We start from the raw sequence: 2,375 nt of genomic DNA on the forward strand, positions 1-2,375 counted from the left end.
TGCCTTCTTTAATATAGGAGGTTAAATAAAGCAGCACTACATTTATCATTAACAAAACTAAACAAAGGAGAAGGAAGAGTAAAATGAAAGATTTGAGTAGGGTTATCCAGGTCAGAGCTGGGTGTGTTAGAAAATCCCTGTTCTTTCCGTCTACAATGCCTTGTCAAACATGTGTCATTTATTTCCAGTGACAAAAGATCTAACTGAATGCATTTGTCCCAACAAATCAAAATTAAATATCTGATTTTCATAAAGCTTTAAGAAGATTTCTACAAACATGGCATCTGGACACCCCGACAATTTCACTGCTCTGCCAGGCTGGGCAGATCCTTCAACAAGCTGCAAGGATGAAGATTTCTTAGAGGTGAAATTCTATCTCTCTGTTCTTTATGGCCTGATCTTCCTGGTGTGCTTCCCAGGGAACATTGGGACAATTTTTATTTACTTTGTCAAGATGAGACCCTGGAAAAGCAGCACTATTATTATGTTGAACCTGGCTGTCACCGACTTGCTCTATATAGCCACGCTCCCTTTCTTTATACACTACTATGCTAATGGAAATAACTGGATTTTTGGAAGCTTCATGTGCAAGTTTATTCACTTTTGCTTCTACTTCAACATGTACAGTGGTATTATCTTCCTGAGCTGCTTCAGCATCTTTCGTTTTTTCGTAGTTGTCTACCCAGTTAAATGCCTTTTTATGCAAAAACGGAGATGGGCAGTGGTGACCTGCCTAATTGTTTGGCTGATTTCTCTGGTAGCCCTCAGCCCCTTGGGCACCTTGATTGCCACGAGGCAAACCCAGAACAGGACTATCTGTCCGGACCTGGCTGCTGCCGAGGACCTCGCTGTTACCCGGTGGTATAACTGGCTGCTGACAACTTTTGTCTTCTTCTTGCCCCTGTTGACAGTGACTCTGTGCTACGTACTAATCATTTACAACTTGGCTACTGGGCTCCACACACGGGCTTGTTACAAGCAAAAAGCTCGCAGGCTCGCCTTCCTCCTCCTGGTGGTCTTCTACGTGTGCTTCCTCCCCTTCCACATCTTCCGAGGGCTCCGGCTGGAGCTCCGTGTACAACCGGTCAGCTGTCACTTGAAGAACAAGGTCCTTTTCATGTTTATCATAGTTAAGCCTTTAGCAGCATTAAATACTTTTGGAAACTTGCTGCTCTACGTAGTGATGGGAGACAACTTCCAGCAGGCGATCCTCTCACTCCTCTCCAAGTTTTGGACAAAGAGGAACTTGAAGTAGAAGAGGTTGATGCCATCAAAGAGTTATGGAGGAATTGTCCAAACCTGCCCTCAATCAGCCATGGCACACCATGCCTGCCACCAGAATACTCAGGTTAACCCTGCCAATGCCAAGGCAAAGTTAATCTGGTTTGTGTTTTGAGTTTACAAATCGATCACCAAACAAGAAAACTTAGAGTTTAAAATAAAAAGTTTTAATAAAATATAAGAAAATTAAAACTGAGCCGTCTCAGAAATTTCTCTGCATTTGCTTCCTGAATCCCTGATTTCTTTGGAGAACAGCCAACAATTCCAGCAAAAAATAGTTGCTGATTAGTGACATATATAAATTCAGAGTGGGAGTAACATAATTTAATTTTAGTAACTTAGAAGTTAAGTGTCTAGTCTAAGGTAGGCTCTCATTTCCTAAGCAGGAGAGGGGTAAGACTCCAGAGCATAATTCATTACACCTGTCTTAGACCTGTAGGGTGTTCATCTCAGCTCCCTGGGGACAATGACAGGGTAGGTGTATACATATAAGCTAATCACCTTGTCATCCTTTTAAAATTTCCCATTATAGTGTAGAGAAGTAAGCAGTTTTAGAGTGTGATTCACCTAATTACTCTTGATGCCTACATCATCATTTGGACAATATGAATCATGACCTAGAACTGCTTGTTTCTTTCCATTGACCATAAAAGGTGAGTAGATCAGACACAGACACAAATTTTCCTGCCTGCCTTTAGATAGCTGAGGCCCAGCTCAGCACAGAGTGGGATGAATCCCTCTCCAGAGGTGTCTAAAGGGGGGGAATTACACAATAGGACCCTGTTCCGAGACTTCAGTGATCATCTGAAGATCTACAGTGCAATAATACAAGACCAAACCTATTAGGGTTTTCCATATTATGGAAATTCTGGATTAAGTTGAGTCCTCCAGAGGTAAGAAGTGAGAGGATGCACGGACATGTCAGATCCATAGAATCACAGCATCATAGAATGGTTTTAGGTTGGAAGGGACCTCGAAAGGTCAACTAGCCCAACTACCCTGCAGGAAGCAGGGAGATCTTCAACCAGATCAGAATGCTCAGAGCCCGATCCAACCTGACTTTGAGTGTTTCCAGGGATGGGGCACCTACCACC

General features: G+C 42.8%; 1 protein-coding gene across 1 annotated transcript; it reads left to right on the top strand.

Annotated features, from left to right (window-relative positions):
* The first annotated feature begins 277 nt into the window (after nucleotides 1–277).
* LOC103525369 (2-oxoglutarate receptor 1) lies at nucleotides 278–1,255 on the top strand. The gene has a single exon (XM_008490323.1). It carries the CDS (start codon nucleotides 278–280, stop codon nucleotides 1,253–1,255), a length of 978 nt encoding a protein of 325 aa, XP_008488545.1.
* The last annotated feature ends 1,120 nt before the right edge of the window (nucleotides 1,256–2,375 follow it).

This window comes from Calypte anna, chromosome 1 (genome assembly GCF_003957555.1).
Source record: "Calypte anna isolate BGI_N300 chromosome 1, bCalAnn1_v1.p, whole genome shotgun sequence".
Taxonomy (NCBI): domain Eukaryota; kingdom Metazoa; phylum Chordata; class Aves; order Apodiformes; family Trochilidae; genus Calypte; species Calypte anna.

What these genes read in the sequence shown, in the direction of transcription:
- LOC103525369 (XM_008490323.1), top strand. Translation starts at nt 278, where the DNA reads ATGGCATCTGGACACCCCGACAATTTCACTGCTCTGCCAGGCTGGGCA.